Source organism: Lissotriton helveticus, chromosome 8, assembly GCF_964261635.1.
Source record: "Lissotriton helveticus chromosome 8, aLisHel1.1, whole genome shotgun sequence".
NCBI lineage: Eukaryota > Metazoa > Chordata > Amphibia > Caudata > Salamandridae > Lissotriton > Lissotriton helveticus.
Window position 1 is genome coordinate 593,279,545 of NC_136069.1, and position 20,586 is coordinate 593,300,130.

Sequence of the window (20,586 nt, forward strand, 5' to 3'; positions counted from 1 at the left end):
TTAGCTTTTTCAGTCTTTGCTCTTGCTTTCTCAGGTCCTTCTTAACGCCAAGATGCGCTACTGAGAATATATGGAGTCTTAACAAATAATACATGATAATTGATTGAAAGTCTAGGAGGTATAATGTGAAGAGTTAATCGACTAATTTCAGGACTATCTGAATACTGTGAGATCTGTGAGGCATCTAATAAGCACCCTTAGGGGTATATTATTGATATAGACTGTTCTGATGTGTCCCCGAGCACATAATCAAGTTGGGCTTGTTGGTTGCTTTCTTGCAGCCATGTGCCTCATCATTTTTTAACTTCCTCCTGGTGTTTCCATTTGACCTCTTTTTTTAAATCTTTGTCCTTACTCTTACCTGGTGGAAGACTTTTGTAATACTATGAAGAAAGGTATTCATGTATCGTTTTTATGAAAGCATACCTTGAAAATCTACTTTGTGACAACATATGTATTATTATTGATGAATTTAAAGACATTTTTCAAACATGTGAAAATATACCTGCCATGCTTTGTGCCGTCATCTATGAAGCCATCGATAGCGTTGTAGGTGATGCACTATTTGTTTTTGGGCATATTGATGAAGTCAAGGACGATGCCACCCACATACATGATCGCCTCAAACAAGATTTGCACATCCTTATGTCCTCTTTTGAGCTTGAGTAGAAACCTCAAAACTAAATCAACTAACTTATTTTCAAGTAAGTGTAATTTCAGTCTGAATTTTGAAAGTTCAGTGTGTCATCTGCACTTTAAATATTCTCTTTAAATGTGTATTTTAAATTACAATTTGACCACAATGCATAGTACAATTTTTTTGTTTGTGTTTTAGTTCAATATATAAATTCAAAGCTCATAGTACTCCATAAGGTTAGTAATGTTCTTCAAAAGGAAGCAAATCACTCTTGTACCTAGGTGATTACATAAACTACTTGTTTTCTATAGCTATCGCCCTCAGGGTGGTTGATCCACTACAAAGAACCCCGTAAATTCACATGCATCATCTGTAAATGGTTTTCATACATATTTATTCTGGACATCCTAAAAACCTGATTGGATGTTACTATTTGGTGGTGGGGGGATGCCAAATAGTACTCACCACTTCTCTGTCTCACACACACACACCCTGTCTCTCACACACACTCTTCCTGTCTCTCGCACATGCATACTCAAACATGGGCTGGCTCTATGTATGCCAAAAGTGATGTCACAAGGGCCACATACTTGAATCTTGTCAATCTAATCAATTACCTCATGTGTGTGTGTTTTGTTGTAATAATACATATGCAATGAAACTGAATAAAATACACCATCTATATTTGCCAATATTGTCCCTTGTCTACCACTTGCACTATAATATATTACATGAAATATGGAGTAAATGCAAACATATTGAGCATTTCTTCTAAGAAACATCTGGCACCGTGTTAGAGCCTCCAGAAAGTGTGGGTTTATAACTAGCATCCATAACAAGGGAAGGTAGGTATTTAGTAACGTTTTCAAAAGCCACTGGTGAAGCAGTAAACACAAAATAACAACACACCCAGAGCAGCTGCAGATATGTGCAGGCAGTGGTTAATTAGTTAAAAATATCAAATCTATATTCTTCAAATCTCTCGTTTTAAAATAACAATTTTCAGGAAGCTCCGTGCTCTCTTAAATGTAAAAAAAAATAAAAAAAAATGCTGTGGGCTGTGTTCTCTGTTAAGATAAGTCTTTCCTGGTGCACATGTAATAAATAAATGGAAAATTCTGCTTTCAATGTGCTGTAATATTGTTTGTCGAAATTCATAAAACCCATAAAAAATAAAAAATACAATATTTGCCAGGTTAACTTATGATTGCGATAAAAAACGGCAAGCACCTGTACTGGTTACTAAACCAAAGAGCTCTTGGCAGACGCCTGACTTTCAGTGGATCTGGGACTGGGACGGCGTACTCTAATCACTGTTGAATTCATCGATAGCGTTGTCTGTCTACACAGCGACAGCTAGACAAAAGCTGCTATGGATTAAACCAGGCAATCCATCATCCTGCAGCTGGGAAGCAGGAGCCACAGAGTTCAGAGGGAGTGACTACCCACTGCTAACAATTGCTGAAGTACTGACAGCTCCATACTAAGCACTGTCCACGGCTTCCTACTCTAAGCCGCCTTCCAAGACTTGCATAAGCAACCATAAAACCTTATTGATGTGCTTAAAAAACCTAATAAACTAGAATTTACATTGGCAGCTATTTGAAACTCTGAGGCATGCCTCATCTGTTTTGCATAAACTTCTTCACTGTGATACATGGCAAGCAGTCTTCATATTTCTATTCTGTGCGCAGTACTTTTGTCATGAACGGCTTTTTCTTCTACCATGTCCCATTCTCCACCACTGCTATGTACTCAAGATAGTCATCTCTTAAATGTTAATTTGTCATATTTTAATAGCCTTCCTGTGATGAGCGGAACCTGTAACACGTAGAGTCGCCAACTACCACATGTCATTGGAGTCATGGTCGCCAATCGCACTAGACTAACCTGCCTTATGATGAATTGAACCCCTTACTTGTACAGTGTGCAACTGCCCCATTTCATTGGAGTCATGGTCACGAATCACACTAGACTTATCAGCCTTATGCTGATTGGAACTTCTAACTTGTAAAGTGTCCAACTGCCCAATGTCATTAGAGTCACAGTTGTCTAGACTACACTGCTTTACGATTACTTGAACCCTTAACTTGTACAATCTGCAACTGCCTCATGTCATTAAAGTCATTGACATCTATCACATTAGACTAGACTGCCTTATGATGACTGGAACTTCTAACCTGTAGAGTGTCCAACTGCCCCACGTCATTAGAGTCACAGTTGTCTAGACTACACTGCGTTACCATGACTTGAACCCCTAACTTGTACAGTGTGCAATTGCCTCATATTATTAAAGGCATGGCCATCTATCACACTAGACAAAACTGCCTTATGATGACTGGAACTTCTAACTTGTAAAGTGTCCAAGTGCCCCACATCATTAGAGTCACAGTCGTCTAGACTGCCGTACGATGACCCTCTAGCTTGTAGAGTGTCCATCTGCCCCACGTCATTAGAATCATGGTCGTCCATCACACTAGACTGGACGGCTTACGATGACTGGAACCACTAAATTGTAGAGTGTCCAACTGCCAAAAACATTATGGTCAAGGTCGTCTATGACAGTAGGACAGCTTGCCTTATGATGACTTGAACCTCTTATACACAGAGTGCCCAACTGTCCCTATGTCATTACGTCCACTGTTAGCTAACCTTGAATAGCGCATTGGATTCTGGGACTTGCAGTTGTGCTTTCCTATAAAAGGAATGGCTCAGTAAGTTCCAGCTGCAGTTCCAGTTGATAAAAAATAGAACTGGATGAAGGTGGCCTTAAATGGCTCTGGGTGAGTTGGCAACCCCTATCTGATCATCGTCTAACTGTCATGAGTCCATCCATGATGATCACCAGAAAGAATATACCATGCCAATGTGCCATTTTGATTACGTCCTTGGTATCTCGTAACAAACCCACTCATTGACCATGGCTTTCTACAATCACTTCCATCAAACATTAAAATTGCTGAATTTGTAGCGCAAAACTATGCAGGTAAGTGCACATACCATATACAGTGCACACTCTCAGCATCAATACCCACAAACAAACATCGCTGGTCATCAATCATGCACCACTCAGAATTTATGCATTCCGCTTTTGAAAATAAATTAACAAAGATATGCTCTAGGAAATGTAATCTACAGGAAAGCATGTCGCAAACATGTCTTTCGGTGGCTGATTTTGAATATTGCCTGCAGGAGATGGTTGCAGTTTAACTTTCTGTCATCTGCACAAGGAGATGTGGAACAACAGCGGATATCCTAATCAAAGGCTATGTATGCACGGCTTGCTACGGTAATACTGTGATTAAAAGAAGAATGTTTTATACAAGCGATAAGGTGTATCCAAACGCATCTAAGTGGATGACAAGATGCTCAAACAAATAAAAACAACAATAATGCCATTTATTTACATACTTGCTTGGCTCAGAGAACTAATCACAAATGTAGCCAAAGGAAATGCTGCAAATGCAAACACCAAATTAGCAAAGTACAAAAGGAAAATACACTTTTCTTGGGATTTCAGCCTTGTCATTTCCAATTTTCTGCTCTTTGGACATGCTTGTATTCAAATTCTGAAACATCTATTCAGCATATCAATCCTAATTAGACAATCTGGGGCTGGGAAGGATGAGAGCCGGGTCATTTGCATAATTTAATCATAAATACTCAGTGATACATATTTCCAAATGCATTTGTACAATTATCTTTTCATCCTTGGGGCAATGGTATTAATATGATTAGGCAATATTTCTGGAAAAAAACAGGCAAGTGTGCACTCTTTTTAACTGCAGCTCAGGGCGATATGAAAAATTAATTAATTTCTGAAGAAAATCAATTTCTCTACGTGACCACATTAGACACTGCTAAGCCAAGACAAGAGCCTTTCCCCAATCGGTATTTTTTATCAAGCTTTCAAAACACTGATTGTGTGCATATCCTCATCATAAAAAGACTAAAGAGATTGAAATTAGCCTAAAATGAATGTAATGGTATTAAACTGTCATGCCAGAGCTCTTCTTGGTTTCGACGATTGAGAAATGCGTCCTTAATAGTGTGTGGTAACTTTATTTAACCAACCACTGGCAACACTTGGCATTTCAGTTGCAGCCTTCTCAGCAGATTTTGAATTAAATCAACCAGACAAAAAATGTATAAAGCAAGGAATGAATTAAAGGCATTATGCTGTTTCCCCCTAACCTAAAAAAAAAATGTAGAGATATTCACTTTGACATATTTTCACTTGTCTGAAGTTCCCTGTTTATTTTACCAGGGGGTGAAAGGGGGGGGGGGGTCTTAAGCTGCCCTTTTCACATGGGTTGGGGGCATGGGTTTCAGTCAGCTAAACACCCAGTTGGCTAATGTCACGTTTTTTTAAAGACACTGCTTTGTATGTTAATTAGCGCGGAAAAAAAGAATCGCATTTCTGGTTTAATTTGTATCATTTATACCCTCTCGGTCAACAGAAACGCTAGAAATTGCTCTATGCAAATCCGCCGCGTTCATTTAATTTGCATGAAGGTGCTTGAGCAAACTCCCGCTTCTAACAAGCTCATTTTTCATGCGTTTTGTCTTTCATCCTAATCTAGCATCTGTCATCCCTTTTTGAAGTTATTATCGGCCCAATTCCCTCCTGGACGCGGTTGCTGGGTGACCGGTATCTTAGCACCCACTTTGACAGGAACAGATGCGGATCTGATCAGCAGATTTCCCAGAGGGGCCTGAAATCACAAACAACTTTGTCGGAAAACAAACAGCGTGGATGTCTTGTTCGCCCAACCGTTCTCCTGTCTTTACCCCCACCTCCCTCCACACGCACACCCTTCTTGCACAAGTCTCAATATACAATCACGCCCATCACACCAACATTGATGTCAGCCCCTGCGTGCAGAAGCTATGGTTGCCAGGGGCCAGCTTAGAGTAGGCAAAAATGATTCCTTCCTATGCAGATTAAATTATGCATATAGTTTGTTTTAAGGGGGTGATTGGTTGGTTGCCTAAAGTTCTTGCCTAGCGTTTGATATATGTAATGTATTAAGCCTATGCAGAGGCATATTTTTCTACAATATCGAATATTTCAGGATGTCATGTCCTGCTAGGAAGTTAAGCAAATGGGTGTTTCTTTAGGTAAAATTCTGCAATATGTTTTTCACCTTTGTAGGTTTTTTAATCCTATGTTCATGAACAACTACTGGCATCTGTTGTCAACCATTTCCTGTCTTTTAGCTTCTGGAATTTTAAGTGTTTAGACGGCTTAGCCAAAGTTATGTATTTGGTTGAAATTGATCTAAATGTGTGTTTTACATTTTTAGGATATTTGGGAATGTCTATTTATGAATTGGGTAATGTGCAATATGTCTGTAGGAATATAATTCTTGGAAATAAAGTATTGTGATTGAATACTGGCATCTGTGTGTGAGTATGTTTATGTCTGTGTGTATTTCTTGATTTTTGTTTATGTTTTATGACTGAATATACCTATACTTGCATACGAATGAATGGGTATATAATTGTGTACGGAGCATAAACCTGGTAATAACTGGCACGGTTAGGTCAAAGATTTCAATGAAACGTCATTTCTTGTATTCTTAAAAACATTGATGACCATCATTGAATCTGGAAGACAATCCCAAAAAAAGTTAATCGACATAGGGTTGGTCATGGTAAGTTTCCAGTAGAGCTGTAAAGAGGGGCTAAAAAAGGGAAATGTTCCGTAGAAACTTGCATATGGATCTGGGCTCTCTACTACTGAAAAAGTGGCTCAATGGAATTACACTAAAACTTAGCATGAAAGTAGAACTTTGCTCAGGGGATTGCATTTGCTTGGTTTGGTATACATTTATTTAGGATTTTTTGAGAAATTAGAGTAAGAAAGATGTATATAAGTGGACAAGAAAGGTTTGAAAAGTTACAGAGTTACTTGAAATGATTGATCATTTGTGGACCCACGTTCAAAAAATAATTTACTTTAATTGGACAAGAGAACATGTTCCCTGTCGTCCAACTTGGTCCACATGTCCTGAAAATCAATGACGATGACATAAGGGGTATTATTCATTGACACTGTAGGTCAGGCGGGGGCACCAGTGGAACCCCTCAGATTAAAATGTAAAAAGATAAGAGACAACCAGCGAGCCTCCAAATGTTTGCAATCCCTGGCTCACAGTCTGTGAACCCACGTCAACGACTCTTTGATCCTTGTTGGACCTCCTGCAGAATGTTGTAACACGAATAGGGTCTGCAAAGCCAACAGGGGGTCCAACAAGCAGCCACAAGACTATATGGGTTTGTGAACTTGCACTGGGGTGCACATGCCCGGAAAGAAAGTAGGTTAGTGTTGTTTGGCAATTCAAAGGCTGTGGTCAGTAGGGGTAGTGCACCAGCGGTGGGCAGGGTGCAGAGCCTAGCTGAAAGCCAGGGCTTGCAGCTAGCCTCCACTATACAGGGCCAAAGGCCAACCGAATGTGCATGACACCGCAACAATTGGCTCCCCTACGAAGCAAGGACACAACTAAAAATTGCTTGCATGACTCATAAAGCCTTACACTACAACACGCCACTATACCTCGCACAGAAACTTGTACAATCGGGTGGCTATTGGTCCTCCAGAAGTGCCAGTACCCTTCTGCTGAAGCCCCAGAAATTCCATAAACCAAAATGATCGTGACTCCGCAGGTATCGCCCCTAGAATTTAGAACTCCCTGCCTCCGGAAATCAGGACGATCCCTTCTACTGTGAAATTCAAAAAGAAAGTTAAAGCGTTTCTGATTAACAAATTCTTGCCCTAGAATCCCTTACACGCTCGCAAAGACTTGTCTCCTCTCTGTTTTTACCTTTCTTTACCTGTCTTTTATTGTATTGATTGGATGCACTTTTGTACTCATCTTATGCTTCAGTTTTTCCCCCAGTTACTCCTTTAGGACCTAGTAACATGCTTCGTTTATGCTTGTTCTTTTATGATTGTTTTCATTATGTATGTATGCCATGCCGACATAGTGTTTTCCATGCCCTGGCACTTCTGACCGCCCTGTGGTTTGTTATTCAGTCTCCTTTCTATTTTGTTCACTTTTAAAGCGCTCTGATACTCTCATGGGTCTTGTTCGCGCGATAGAAAACTTTTAAATAAATAAAATACATTTGTAACAATAAGAAACAACACCTAAAACACAATGTAAATAAATAACAACACATACTCAAACTAATAAATAGCACTACATTTATAGTCGACTCTTGCATAGAATTAGTGGAAATTTGATATGTTTACATTTATAATTGGTTCTGTCGCAGGTCATGAGATATTGAGTATTGGATTTGGTGTGCTTTATGATTTGAAAGGCAGTTATGTGAGTTATGGATCGCAAAGCTACCCTTAATTTAGGAATATCAGGAGTTTTTCAGTTTAGATCTGTAAGCATAACTACCACAACAGTATTTAACTGTGTGTGTTTTTTAAGTGAATGTCTCAGGTTTTGTTTAACATATGGTAAGGATTCATAGCCAAAGCTAACCACAACTTCACTTTAGCCTTGCTGCATTCAGAGAATATGTATGTACAGTTATTGTGTAGACTCAGCATGTCTCCTTGTGGATACTTCTCACGTTTTGACTAATATAATGTACAGAATCTACCTTTTTAATGTTTTATTGTATGCCACCTTTGCGAAAACAAGTAAAATGAAAGTCCCCATCAGCCTCAAGATTGTCAAAAATTCTGCTCAAGGCCTCATGAGTAAATGTTCTCTTTTTTCATGTATATTGTCCCATGAAAATTGAGACAAGTCAAGAAGTGGAAAAGATTGAATTAAAAAAAATATGTGCAAACACCCAGGACAAAAATGTACACTGTAAAGATGTGGGCAGGTGGAGTTCTGTTATGTAGACAAATCTAGGGCTCACAGGAAAAGAAAGCGGAATATTGTTCCGCCTTTTTGTGTTCCCTCAGGCTGGAAGTAGTGGAATCCGGCACTTGTGGTATAAAGTGCCTTCTTGCACCTCACATTATACGTGCAAACTGATTCAGATGCAATCTGCATTTAACGCTAGGTATCCGAACACAGTTATTATATATTACAAACCTTACCTCCCTTTACATTTTGCGTGGTTGTATCCAGTGCTCTGTTAGACTAATACACACATATATATGTTTGGAAACCTGAATAAAATGTCGTCCTGCCTTTCTCAAAATCTGGAACAAAGGTAAAAGTGGGGAAAGTTCATATTGTAATTTCAAAAAATTTATAATTCGAAGAGGGCGCCATGTTTTCAATAAAAAAATCTGCGTGGCACTGTCACTTAACATCCACGTGCGGATGAAGACGGGTAAACGCGACCTCCATGTCTCCAGTAATAGGGGCTGAGCTGGGATCAGCGCCTGCCCTTCCCATGGGGCCGAAAGGCATAAATGCAATTCTTTGGTTTCATAAAAGCGGTCAAGTTTCGGCCCCTGGGGGGCTTTCGGCAATTTGAAGCCTGCCAGGGCAGTCCCCGGTTGCAAGTTCAACTGGGCGCGCGGAGGAGATGGGGGCCTGGGAACAATTAGCCACAAAGACGGATGAAGGCAGAGGACACTGGTGTCTGTCTTTGATCATTGCGAGGCACGTACAGCAGAATGGATAGCGCCGAGGCGTGCGCCTCAAGGCGTCTGCCCTCTACAGACATGGCACACACCTGCCGCTGACGCGGTGCCTCTCTCCCATAATGGTAACTAGAGAACCACTGAGGCGCGGTTTAGACGAAAGCTTATCAAATAGCGCCAACAAAAACTGTTCCCGCCATTCATGTCACAGAGGGTGGCGTACAACAGCACGCCTTAAATAAAGTGTGCACATCAGCGAGTAACACAATATGCATGAAGGGCTCGGTTTAAAACAGTGGGGCTTATTTACAATCCCCTTGCGCCGTAGGTGCGTCACTTTTAATATGGGGAAAAAGTGACTTACCGGGCTTGTAAATAAGCCCCAGTGTGTCTTAAAAAGGAGGCGCGCGTCAACTAGATAGCAATACCTGCGCCAAAGGCTCGGTGTAAACTAATGCGCCTTAAATACTGCTCCAAGTCACATGTTACCACCATAGGTATCCGAGGGGCTCGGTTTGAAATTGTGTCACTTAACCGAGCAAAAATAGCTCCTGCTATTTACAGCTCCTAGACACTGCAAAAGTGCAGTATGAAGCGCTGGATACAATTTGCATGAAAGGCTCTATATGAAAGAGCGCGTCTTCCGCAGAGTTGGCGCTATCCCGCTCCACTCCGTTTTAGCGCTCCACGATGGCGCCGATTTTGCGCACCGCCCCCTTGGCAGGCCCTGCGCATGAAAAGAAGACATCTGCCTGTGATCCCGCCGCACTTGCACTTTTATGGAGAGTGTGACGCTGTCCCAGGCGCCAGGCAGAGGGCTGTAAAAGTGATTGATTTTAATTAAACGGGACCACGGCAAGGTGCTCTCAAAGGCACGCCAAGCCCCCAGTTTCTGAGGCTGGGGAGGCGCTCCTGGCTGGTGTCAGTGAGTGGCTTGTGTGTGGGGGGGGGGCGACAGGCCTCGCAGATGGGCCCCCTCACGCCCGAGGGCACGTGTAGTACTGCATTCATGGGCGCTGTAGGAAATCACCTAAGGAATTGGTCCATCACACGCTTGCATAGCTACTCCAGGACGGTCTCTGCCTTTCACCTAGTCACTGTAAGAAAAGGCTCACAGCAACAAATATGTATAAGAATATCAGGATAAAAATGTGCGCATAGCATGTATCAAATGACAATTGAGTCAGACACAAACATCGAGAAAATACAGATAAGAAATATTCGTCGGTTTGCCAGGGCACCCAATATGTCATCCATTTTAATAACTGCCAACCATTTTGAAAATGTTGATCGTTTTAGCTGCTTTAGCTGTCACTAATTGGGCTGTTCACGTTTTTGAGCAAATGCGTCCAAATGTTAGTTTTAAACGATTTTGGGAAGCAGTGACATTCTTAGAAAGGGACTTATCAGTTATATGTTGTTAGTTTCCTCTGAAACTGATGCATGTTTGGAGGTCGGCGCGATGGCTCAGCGAGTTGAACTTGAGTTGCTGAAATAAATATACGTTTAGATACAGATTAAGCTTTCTAATTTCGTCAAGGCCAACGCAGCCTTTCACATTTCCAAAGTAAATGAATTGGTGTCATTTAACCAAGCAAAAATAGCTACAGCTATTTACAGCGCCTAGACACTGCAAAAGTGCAACATGAAGCACTAGATACAATTTGAAGTGAAGTTAATTTTCCACAGGCCCTTCGGCTTCTATTTTTTTAACGTATGCACGCGTTCTCATTCAACAAACGTTCTGTCTAGGATAGCGATCAAAATAAGATGTCATGTCCTAATTAATGCTAAGCTGGCCGTCAAGGATTATGAATGCAGGATTCTCAGCGGTCTTAACGCGAATGAAGAACTGGGCCATATAGGTCGGTCTTACAAGCATAGCCTCACTTTCGAAGGCACTGTCCTTTTACTATGAATATTTAAGCGTATCTCGCATCTATGCGCTAGAAATGTTGGACAATTTACCACAAGCGTTACAACTACTGAGTATGGCCATGCGAGTTTCACACCAGAAAAAACACAGGTTTCAAAGAAGCTCTTTCAGGTCAAATCGTGTAAATGTGGCCAGCCCGTGTTTTGCACAAGTCCTTGTCTGCAGCACGCACAGTCTGGCGCACGCTCTTCAGACAGCACTATTTCCTGGACAGCAGCGTTTTGAATGCGCAGCACGGATTATAACAACGCCACGAGCTGCGCCATTCTTTTCACGGGGTCTCAGTCGGGCAATGCAGGCTTCTCTTCTAAACGTACAGGCGCCCATGCACCGTGTGCAGCCTGCCGCCCCGGCACACCCCTGAGGGGCGGCTGAGGTCAAAGGTGACTGTGCTGGGGGGGAGGGGGGGGGGCGGTCGTCACCATGAGGTGGGATGCTGCGAAGACAAACAGGCTCGGTGACGGGACCAATGCTTTTAGGGCGCCTTAGATACACAGCTTCAAAAGATGTCTTCTGCCGAAGATGCCACAGACGGGGAGAAGTTGCCCAACACTGCCGCTTTTATTGTTCTACTCTCACAGCGGGCGAACAAACACAGCCCCCCCCCCCTCACTTTGTAGTGCAATTGCCATACAGTAAAGTACTATGTAACTTAAAAGAAAACAACCACCTCCGTGGGCACACGAAACAGTAATGACCTGCCTCACTATATAGAGGCAGGCAAACAAACTACGGTTCCAGCTCAAACAAGATTTCCACCGCGTTATTAAACGCAAAGCTGTGGTGACGACAACCGCATGTCCTTCCAGCTAGGAAAGTTAAATGAATTTGTACTCGCACTACTTGTAACCACTTTAAAATGGTTTCACAAACACTAGCTGTACCATAACACGCGATACAGAAAAAGTAACTATTGACGGTGCTTATTGTGGAACTGGCAATAATGGGGGGAGTAGGGGGGGCGAACATAATAAAAAAAGTTAGCCTTTTTGTTCAACAGTCTGCATTAAAACACTGCAGAGAAATCAAACAGTACTGGTAATTTCAAAGTCCAGTTTTGAAATTTCGAGTATTATGTGTGTGTGTGTGTGTTTTGTCCCTGCAGTGTGCTTTGGTCTGTGTAAAGGAATCTGCATATGTGTATTTGTGCACGTATGTTTGTGTACGTGTGCATCCACGTATAGTGTGCCTGTGTGTCTGGAGGACCGTTTGTGTCTATGTTTGTGTCTGTATATGTATGGCTGAGTTATAAGGCTTGTTGTGTGTAAGCCAAAAACAGCGAAAGTCAACCACAACCGCAGGCCCTATATTCCAGGAATGCCCATGAAAATAAGTGCAGCGTAAAATAAGTTCCAAAATGTCGCTTTGTGTTAGCGGGCACCAGGTGAGTGTGGAAGGATCTTTAGAAAGAGTTGGGTTTTACATCCACTGACACACCTAAGCAGGCCCTGTTGTAAACACAGCAGCCAGGAGCAGGTTCAGTCCTCTGCCAAACGCATTAAATATAAAACAACAAAGAGAGGAGACATAATATGTTTTTCTCTCCACTGGTGAATTATTCAAAGTGCATTTCACCAGCAGTCAGCGGAGCGTGTCAAATGCAAATGATGAGTTTAACCAACAGGGGGTGTCAGGCATGAATGTGACTTCAGTGTACTCCGGCAAGGACTAAAAGCTTTCCTTGAAACTCTTCGTGTACTGCCGTGAAAAAAACAGTGTTTTACTTTTACCAACGCAGAGAGTAGGTGGTTTGAAGGTAAATTGACTTGGTGTATTCATGAAAAATGTAAAACGCTAAGAGTCCGGAGCTTGCCGGCTTCCTTATTTCAAACACCTGTTTGCCTGACTGTGTTTAATGTCATACATGGGAAAATGTGTCTGCAAAATGTTTGAAAAACACAATCAAAAACAGAGGCAAACACAAAGCTGGGCCATTAGTTTAACATGAAGCTCCATAACTTTTTCCTGTTCAGTTTTGGAATATAACAAAATGCTATGTTACCTTGTGTGAAGTTATGAGTTAGGTTTGTTGTGGCATGTTTTATGTGTTGTTAGGCTGCCCTACGTTACATTACTCTATGATCTGGTTGCCCAAGCACCTGACCTATCCGGGCTATTTTAGGTCTGGTTTCCCCCTTGATGGAAAATATGGACCATCATCTTTTGTTTCGTGGAATTTGCAGCTTTTTTGTTATCTGTTTTGTAAGACTGGGATCACAAGACCCATCACTGGTGCCCAGTGGCAAGGAGGTGCCAAGGCCTTATGGGATACGATTACATAATTCTTGTACAATTAATTATGTGAAAAAATCTAGTTTAGTTTACCCAGTCCAGGCAAACAGTGGGTTTGCCCTGGAGCGGAAACAACAAATGTAGGTATAACAATTGTCTGAATATTCAGTGTTTCCCACTGGCGAGACCACGTGTGCTTGACAATAGCATCAAAGATTGCACCGGTGACCACACTCTGCCTGCAATCTGAGAAAGAGCCGCCATTTGTCACTGTCCATTATCTAAAGCTCTGCTTCTTTTAACCCCTGAGTGCCTGGGAGGGGTGGGGGATGGGCATTCCAGGACTGAAGGGTCAGTCCCTGTTGCACACGTGGGAAAGAATGAAAGATGGAGTGTCACACTCTTAGAATTTCTGCATTCTGAGGCCTACTAAAATCAAGGGTACATTATGTGCCACCAGTTTTTTTTTTTTTTTAAAGAATGTCGACCCTAAACATGAGGACTTCGAACGTGCCTGCAGTGGTGCTGAAATGGGATAGAACTTTTTTTTGCGCAATATGTAAGATAAACTTTCAAAAGCGACAAATAAAAGTGAGAAACTAGGTGGTAACAAGGGGGTTGTGTGGTATTTACTCACAGTGGGTCACTGCGTGCGTGTATTTTGTGGTTCTATGGAGTTGCCCTCTCAGAAGGGGGGATACTTGCCCACCACAAGGTGATGAGACGTGTGGGAGGGAGTCTGACCTGTCAGAGGACTGGACACTTGCCCACTGAGGGGACGTGTGCCTCGGGGCTCAGTGGGGAGCATGTGACTGACTTGTCACCGCAGGGCCTTGTGTCCGCTGGCTCCTAATGGGAGGGCGCCACTACCCAGAAGGCACTGATTCTAGCCCCCCATGGGGCAGTGTGTATGGAGGCCGCGTGGGTCCATAGACTGATCCCTCGGAAGGAAAGGTTACATCTGAATACACTCTGGCGTCGGCTTGTTCCTTCCGGGTCACTGGTGCACGTGAACTTCAGGGACGATTCTACCCGAGACATTTTTTAACACTAATGCAATTGACAGTGGTGACTAATTTTAGTACAACGTGATTATTTTAAATGCTGAACACCAATCTCCGGAGACAACCTGTGTGTTTAAAGCAGGACCGCGTTTGGTGCTTTCGTTTCCTGCATTTGATGTCGCCTGAGGTGTTCCTCGCACCCAGGCTTGGATTACACCCCCGTACTGTGTACACCATGTTGGTATTTGGAAACACCCCGCGTGTATTTGGGACTTTGTCGCACCTAGGTAACTAACTGTTCAGTGCACTCCAATAACGTCCTTTAAGTTAGAGACCTCGGGGGGTGAAGAAACCCCCTTTCCTAAAACCTCCTTTGGAAGAGAGGAGCACGCCTGTGCTCCTGTTTCCACCTACTCGACTCTTCCGCAAGGGACTAGGGAGCCCCGTACTTCACGCACCCTACACCTGTATCCACTCGCTCCCACAGGAGGAGCCAGACACATAGTCACAACCCCCTGAGGGAAATGGAATGACGCCCTCGAGGAACGGAAACCCTGAGCCGCGCAGGCAGACCCGGAGGCTCCAACACTCCACGGAGTGTGTCCTCGACGTCTGTGCACTGCACAGCCCGCGCAGCACGGCCGCAGCCATACGGGCTACCGACAGAGACCTCTTCCTATACAGGCTGGGTGCCGTATCTAAAGCCGCAGACCCTCTCTGGGGGACGTCTCCACACAGCCCCGCAGCGCTCACTCAGGCAACGTGCGAGGTACGGGAAGCAGGGTGCACTCATATACCCTCAGGCCAGCTGTGCTGTCATTCACTAGCCACGTGACACCACACACAGAACACCCCGTGACTACTTTCTAAGAACATATTAATGTAGTGAGTGCGTTAGAGTTGTGATATCTACTGCTGGCGTCTACTACAAAGTAAGCAAATGCAGCTATAGCCTGCAAACGCCTTCATGACCCGGTGTTTCTTGCACATTTCACACAATCTCTTTCACATAGTAACTGCGCCCTGCACCTCCCTGCACTAAGGGAACTCGCATCTCCGTGATCTCCCAACGTGCCTCGTTCAAAGTTTCGGATGGCGTCAGGTGAGGCGCTGAACTCCCAGACCCCCTCCCCATGGTTTGACTGCTGCACGGAAGGAGGCAGTGGGTTTAAACCCGCTTCCCTCCGAGCCAGCGACCGCTCCACAGGGCAAGCCAAGAATCCAGACCCACTGTATGAGGGCTCTCAGTCTAAGGGCTTATCAGTTCACCCAGGCCCCACTGCAAGCACACCAGCTCCGAGAGGGTGGGTGCATTGTCCACCCTGGCCCGGTCACACTCCGGCCTTCCCCGGGAGAGGCAGAGCTGCCTGCCCGGTATGAGGGCTCCAGCACCGTCAGTCAGTCAGTAGTGAGTCCCCCCCACCACTCCCGCCTCTTAGCTCGGGTGCGCCGCTCTGCTCAACTTCGCTACCCTGTGCTCTCCCTGCTCAGGGTTTAATCAGCTTTCCCTCCAGACACATCTCCCAACTCCCCGGCCTCCGTTTAACAGGTTAACGCGCCTGCTCGCTGCAGAGCACTTTGCTGCCGAATTCCGGGGAGACTAAAGAAGCCCCGACACCCCCCGCTCCCCACACACACTTCACACACACACGGCATGATCCTCGGGCTAAGAGCGTGCTGTCAGGTGTGCGTGGTTTTCTTTATGTTGTATACGGCCCACGGTTGCAGACTGAAGGGTACCATGTATGTACGTGACATTGTCCACAAATAATCTCGCGAGGCAGACGTCGAGGTGCAAACATTAAATCATGCCCTGAGAAGTGTGGGCCTAAGTTTCTGCTCACAGGTGCGCTCGTATCCCCTCATTTAGCGCTGCACAAACACACACAACATAATATCACAATGTGGTCCCACGTGACTGGATGGAGACAGTTAATTGTCTGCGACGGTGTGTTCAGGTTTGGGGGGGGGGGGGTGTACGAGTGGGTTGCGTGTTGTGGTTTCGAATGTGAGTGTCCTCGGGCAGGGCTGCGGGAACGTTTATTTCTAGGGTGGCTGCGTTAGAGATGATAGGCTGCAGGGTAAGTTTTCAGAAGTGAGTGGGGATCAGTTCTTTAGGTTGTTTTCGTAAAGTGGGGATGGGGGTTGTGCGACAGGATGATTAGATTTTCAGAAGAGTCGATGTGAGCATGAGTTTTAAGGTGCTTTTGGGATGTGGCAGAAGTTTTATGAGATGAGTTGAGAACGTTTTTTTAGACAGTTTTGAAGTTTATTCCAATGATTCAACGAAGGCTTCTCAGCAGAGGGACTCAGAACGTGGCTCACACTTTCTCAAGTCGATTTTCACTGAAACCCGAGGAATGAGCCAATATGCCGAAATCTGCAAGGACAGCTGGTGGAAACCGGGACAGTCCCGGCAAACACGGGACACCTGGTTACCTTAACTTAGTGAGAGGTAAGCACGCAGGTCTCGCATAGCTACTTTCATGATGCGTGAAATGTGGGGAGCAGGCTGGACTTTTTTGTGTTAAGTTGTAAGTGGAGCTGCGACTTCAGGCTGGGATGCGCGCGTGCTCCGGTTGAAAGGCTGAGGGGGACGGTGTATCTTATGACAGGGTTGGCTGGGCGGCTGTACTTTGGCCCCGGAATAAGTTCTGGGGTGGTGCTGAAGACTATGGAATACGGTTGTGAGCTCGCTGGCTGTACTTCGGCTCTGGAATGAGGCTCTGAAATGAGGTTGTGGTGAGCTTGGCGCTCTGAAATAAGGGGTGATCTCTGAGGTGATGTTGAATGCTCTAGTATACGGTTGTGTGCTTGGAGGTGACAATTTGGTTCTGGAATATGTTCGTGTGCTTTGAGGGGGGACTTCGGCTTTGGAATAGGGTTGTGTGCTTTGAGGGGGCATGTGCTTTGAGGTGGTACTTCGGCTCTGGAGTGAGGTTGTGTACTTTGAGGTGGCACTTCGGCTCTGGAGTGAGGTTGTGTGCTTTGAGGTGGCACTTCGGCTCTGGAGTAAGGTTGTGTGCTTTGAGGTGGCACTTCGGCTCTGGAGTAAGGTTGTGTGCTTTGAGGTGGCACTTCGGCTCTGGAGTGAGGTTTTGTGCTTTGAGGTGGCACTTCGGCTCTGGAATATGTTCGTATGCTTTGAGGTGGCACTTCTGCTTTGGGAACGGTCGTGAGCTTTGAGGTGCCGCTGAAGGCCCTGGAATATGGCTGTGAGCTCTGCGGTGGCACTTCGGCTCTGGAATTTAGTTGTGAACTCTAGTGAGATGCCGAAGGCTCTAGAATATGATAGTAAGCTCGGTGGTTGTACTTCGGTTCCGGCATTAGGCTGTGAGGTGGAGCTGAAGGTTCTGGGTGATGCTGAAGCTTAGGAGTTTGGACATCTCTGCAGGGTCTGGGTGGCACCAAGGTGGCATTACGGGCTCTACGACTGTGTTACAGGCTTTGGGTGGCGGTGAAGACTAAGGGGTCAATCAATCAATCAAGCACAAGAGAGTGTTGTGGGTTCTCTGTTGTCTTATCAGACACTTTATGAGGCACATGTGCCCTTAATATGGCTTTGCAACGCCGTCGGGTGATGATGGTACCACAAACATTCCGCTACGGGTCCTGTTAGTCAGATATAGTTCTGCTGGGTATAGGTTTATGCTGGAGGCCATGGAGTGGTTGTGCGGGCTATGAGGTGGCGCTAAAAGCTTAAGGGTGGTTTTGTGATGGTGCACAGGGAGGTGGTACAGATTGCGGTGGGGTTCCAGGCGATGGAGTTTCTGGAGTTATTGAGAGGCACCAGGAGTTTGTGCTGCTTTTGCAGACTTTGGAGTGCTCGTGCGCACTATAGTGATGCTACAGGTTACTGTGGGGTCGCAGGGCATTGCTGGGTGTGTTACTGAAGGGCAGGTGCGGCGCTGAACGCCACGGGTGGCTCGCAGGCTCTGGGCGGGGACGCCTCAGTCTTACCTGGCGTTGGTGCAGTCGTTGTAGAGCGTCTCGAAGTCGCGGCGGGAGATGAGCTTGCAGCGGTTGACGCCGGGCTGGATGGCCCCCAGCCCGCGCAGGATGCGCACCTGCTCCACGTTGCACACCACCGGCGTGATCTCCAGGCGCTTGAGCTTGGTGTAGACGGTGTGCAGGCCGCCCACCAGGTGCTTGAGGAAGAGGTCGAAGGCCTGCGGGAGGCAGATGAGCTCGCAGCCCTCCACCGTGAACGAGGCCACCTTGGCACCGCGCAGCTCCACCATGCGGCACTCGTTGTTCTGCGGCGTGTTCTCCACCGGCGAGGGGGTCGAGTACACCGGCTTGCCGGGAGGGGCGGCCGCGGAGGTGGTGCTGATGGCCACGGCCAGCCCGGGGGTGCAGGCGCCGCCGCCGCTGATGCCACCGCTGCCCGGGAGCAGGCTGGGGCTGCTGCCGCCCCCGCTCCCCGGGGTGGGGGCGCTGGACACCGCCGCTGGCAGCAGGGGCTCCGGCCGGAAGAGTCCCGCGCTGGAGGTGGTCGGAGGAGCCGCCGAGGCTGCGGCCGGAGCGGCCAGGCACGGGGAGGGCGAGGAGGAGGACGAGGCGGTGGACGAGGAGGACGAGGACGAGGAGCTGGACGAGCACACGGAGAGCGCCGCGGCCGCGGGCTGCAGGGGCACCAGCTGGGACTGGGGGATCAGAGCAGCCTGCACGGCCATGATGGTACCCAGCCCCGCTCCGCCAGCAAAAAGTTTAGCCCTTTGTGGAGGTGCTGGCAGCGGAGTGGTGCCGGCGCCCCCTCCCTCGCCCGGGACGGCCGGGAGCTCGGAGTGCCACTGAAAGTGCCCGGGAGCGCGTCCGCTGTCCTGGCTAGAGAGAAGTTGCGGCAGGTGCCGAGGGGCGGCGCGCTGGGCTGGGGTGCCCTCTCCTCGGGCAGCACATGGGTCTTGGGGGGGGCGCTGAGGGCGAGGGGTGCACTGACACCAGGGGATGCGGGAGCCGTGAGTGCTGTCTGCCGCTGCCTGCGCTCTGGGCGAGTTGTTGTTGTCACACGGTGAGGAGAAAGAGAGGGGCGGAGCTCGCACACACGAGTTTCAAGAGAGATCCGTGTCTGGAGGCAGAGGCTGAGCCTGGAGAGCTCATCAGCGCAGACAGCTTTATTCTAATAGCAGCAGCGGCGGCCGGAGCAGGGGGCACCCGCAGCCCGAGACCAGAGGAGGGGGCGTGGTGGCTCCAGGATCAACACACAGCCACAGTGCAACTAGAGGGCACCGAGCGGAAACACGCCTCTACAGTTCCCGAAGACACCGCTACAGGTGGAAGCCACGGTAGTGCTGTTCACAAAGGAAGAAACTTCTCCACTGCAACGCAAGTGAGGTGTATAGAACAGTCAATCGCAAAACATTCTGTCTGAACACCTTTTTCCCTACTGCTGCAGGTGGAAACCACTGTACTCCCTACTGATCCCAAGGGGCGAGCATTCTCCAGACAGAAGCCACTCCAGGGCAAGTAGAAGCATAACAACTAAAGATATAACATACCACGCTCAGCGCAGTTCATTCTGCCTGAACACAGTTGTCACACCGTTATATAAAGCTATAGTTATTGCTGGAAAGCAGCACCATAGTGGCATCTACTTATAGAAGCACAATTACTATTTGTTTTAGTTTATTGAAATAAGTTGCCACAAGCACTAATTAATCATGGTGTATATATCTTAAACACAAGGATATTAATACGAACAGTGCCAATAAGTATAACATATCAAATTAACTGAATAAGTTGCGTACAGGTAACAATTAAATAAAGGTAAACGTAGAAGACAAAAATAAATAAAACTAAGAAGGATTGTGATGAGAGTGGTCAGTGAGGAGGAGGAGATTAGGAGATTAAGAAGTAGGTATAGTATAGTCAATATTAAAATATCATCAAGCAACATTACAAGCTTACAATAAATAAGTGAGAAACACAAATTCATGGAGGTTTAGGAACTTCTTCCATTAAAGGATGTTGAACAGTAGAGTTCTGCGTAGAGCTGTCTAAGAAGATGGGAACTGGTGACCAAATAATGTCTCTTTTACCAACAAGTGAAATGGGAATGACATATGCTCTATCAAGTTTATATATGATTAAGAGACTCTCCACTAGGAGAAAATGCTGTAAACAAGCCAATAGCTCCCACCATGTCACCTAGAAATTAGTTCTGTGAAATTAGTACTGTGTATTTAAAGGACAGTGTGATACACATGAG

At 45.9% G+C, this 20,586-nt stretch overlaps 1 protein-coding gene across 4 annotated transcripts in view; it reads right to left on the reverse strand.

Annotated features, from left to right (window-relative positions):
* DACH1 (dachshund family transcription factor 1) overlaps positions 1-20,067 on the reverse strand; it is a 537,492-nt gene extending 517,425 nt beyond the window's left edge. For all 4 annotated transcript variants that reach the window (XM_078657419.1, XM_078657417.1, XM_078657418.1 and 1 more), the window contains exon 1: positions 18,339-20,067. In XM_078657419.1, the coding sequence (XP_078513545.1) occupies positions 18,339-19,054 (716 nt within the window). In that variant the 5' untranslated portion in view covers positions 19,055-20,067. The remainder of the gene's footprint in view (positions 1-18,338) is intronic.
* Positions 20,068-20,586: the final 519 nt, after the last annotated feature.